Below are 2,459 nucleotides of genomic sequence, written 5' to 3' on the forward strand. Positions count from 1 at the left end.
ACTCCTAGTGGGCTACAGTCGTGCACTGAAAAGGAAGTAAAACAAATAAGAATTACTGACACAGCTACTTCTATAAACTTGTTTAGGTTCTGGTTCTAAGCCTTTATTTCGAGTGATCTGACTGTTTAGCTGGGTCAAACATGACTATTTTTGGCTTTAAGCATTACTTAAAAGTCAGTTTGACTTTAAAAAAAAAAAAAAAAAACTTAGAATAAAAATAAAAACTAGTTTCACATAACCAATTCCAATGCCTTTGTTAAAATCAAAATATTATTTGCTTCAAGATAGAGACTTATGGTCAACTTAAAATAATATATATCAGCGAGAAAACAACCTTTAACAAGTGGTAAATGTGCATGCTCAACTTTTTATTCATACGCATGTAGTTTACATTAAGAATTGCACAATTTTAACTAAGGGCTTTTTGATAAGCCAGTGCTCATCTACAGATAAGGCCCAGAGACCACAAGATCACGCAAGACAAAATATCTAACCAAAGTCTTCAAGAAATAAGAGAATCTGTATGCAGAACCCTATATAGATCATCTCTACACTATAACAAGATAAAGCTGCACGCCAAAGAACACAGTCTCTGTTAATGCCAGAAGTGCTGTGCATGCAGTGAGAGGAAGCAGATCCTCAATATACACACAGAGACCTTGGCACAAAGTATACAAACTAGGAACGGCATGCTTCAAGGCTGGGACAGCAGCCATTAACGACTGCTTCAGTAGATTTAAGTCATCTTTTCAGTGGTATTCTGATGAGTTTGCTTTCTTAAAAAAGAAAAAAAATAAAATAATCTTCATCTCCTGTTTACATACCAATTACTGGCATTTCCTTGATCTTTTCATTAAAAATGCACACCATAGAGGACAAACTATTATGAGAATTAGCTCCCTTAATATTTCCTGCTACCAAGTTAGACTGGATATTCTCTCAATTTACTTTGCCCTTACCAAGGTTTTGCACTCAAGAATTCTAACACACTTTTACAAAGGTGAGTTAAGTTTCACACGACCATGCTAAGTCAAACAATCTCCCCATTTTACAGATGGTCGCACTGCATAGTAAAGCTAGGCCCCAACTCCCAGCCCACATCCTTAGTCTATACTGCCTCTTACTGAACTTTTAAATTAACTGAGCAATTAAAGAAATTTTTTTTTTGCAAAAATCTAGTTGGTCTAATAAGAGATCACCTCTACCATGAGTCCCGATTCCTTTTGCCTCTAGACCAATAAGACTATAACCTGGATACCTGACATCTTATTGAACTTGACGTTCTTACTTCAACAGTAACTCAGTAGTGCAAGGATGGGGCAAGGGTATCCACTGACCTGCTTGTTCTCAGCCTAGCCCATCAAGCAAAAGAAAACACAAATATTGACAGCTCTCAGGAAGCTTTGAACACACACGAATAAAAGTTCAACCGGACATTGTTGCATGGGATGATTTGGATAAGGATGATCCTGCCTCAGGCAGGGGAGTTGGACCACAAACTCTGCAGGTCCCTTCTAGCCCTGCTTCTCTACAAATCTAACAGCAGCAAAAACAGTGAAAACAATAGCAAGTAGAGAGAGCAGGGAATGACAGGGCTTTATCTGTGACTCCGCACGCCCCCATCTGGTGACAAATACAAACGGCAGTTGCTTTTCCCCCAGTGAGCACAGAGCAAGGGAGAAAGAAACACACCCTGCTAGCCAGCACACTGCGTACCAGCCTGAAATCCTCCTCGAGGCAGGATGTGGCCCAATTCTCTGGTGCAGAGAGAGCAGGCAAGAAGCCGGCAGGCAGGACTCACCTGTGATACTGCGCTTGGAGGAACTGAAACTCCTCTTTGATCCGATCCAGGGATTCCGGGATAGTGAATTTGAAGGGCTGACCTGCAGCCTGGTGCGGCGTCTGAGGTACAGAAGAGAGAGAAAAAAAAAAGAAACCTTGAAACAAAAGCAGGCAGGGCACGCTAGGGACCACAGCCCAGCTCCCTGAAGCGTCCTGTCAACCAGGGTCCCTTCTGCAGCATCCCACCAGGAAAGCTAGTGGGACGGGCACCGGGAGGGAGCAGCCTGCCCAGCCCCATCGCTTCCCTCCTCTCGCACTTGTGACTCGCTCCCCCTCCTTTCCAAACCAGGTGGCCCCTGCCCTATGCCCACAACTCCCCCAGCCCCTCCCCCTTACACTTGTCACCACCATGCCAGGCAGGGCAAGGGGCCAGCTCCTCCCCACAGTTACACGTGAGGCCAGGGGGGGAGACAACTCCCCAACCCCGGCTGAGTTTGGCTGCAGCAGAGCGGAGAGGGGGAAGGAGCCAACCTGGCAGCCAAGGGCAGGGCAGGGCAGGGCAGGGCAGCCCCTCCCCTCCCCTGTCATTTGCATGCAAATAAGTTAGACATGAAACAAAAGGGAGGGGAAGGGGGGGGACAGGAAGCCCGGGGCAGCCAGGGGCTCTGGGCTGGGGG

General features: G+C 45.7%; 1 protein-coding gene across 2 annotated transcripts in view; it reads right to left on the minus strand.

Annotated features, from left to right (window-relative positions):
- Positions 1 to 2,261, minus strand: part of TLE1 (transducin like enhancer of split 1) — a 92,548-nt gene extending 90,287 nt beyond the window's left edge. For both annotated transcript variants that reach the window (XM_025202500.1, XM_025202499.1), the window contains exons 1-2: positions 2,179 to 2,261; positions 1,802 to 1,902 (exon numbers count right to left, since the gene is read on the minus strand). In XM_025202500.1, the coding sequence (XP_025058285.1) occupies positions 1,802 to 1,902; positions 2,179 to 2,193 (116 nt within the window). In that variant the 5' untranslated portion in view covers positions 2,194 to 2,261. The remainder of the gene's footprint in view (positions 1 to 1,801; positions 1,903 to 2,178) is intronic.
- Positions 2,262 to 2,459: the final 198 nt, after the last annotated feature.

This window comes from Alligator sinensis, unplaced genomic scaffold (genome assembly GCF_000455745.1).
Source record: "Alligator sinensis unplaced genomic scaffold, ASM45574v1 scaffold226_1, whole genome shotgun sequence".
Taxonomy (NCBI): domain Eukaryota; kingdom Metazoa; phylum Chordata; order Crocodylia; family Alligatoridae; genus Alligator; species Alligator sinensis.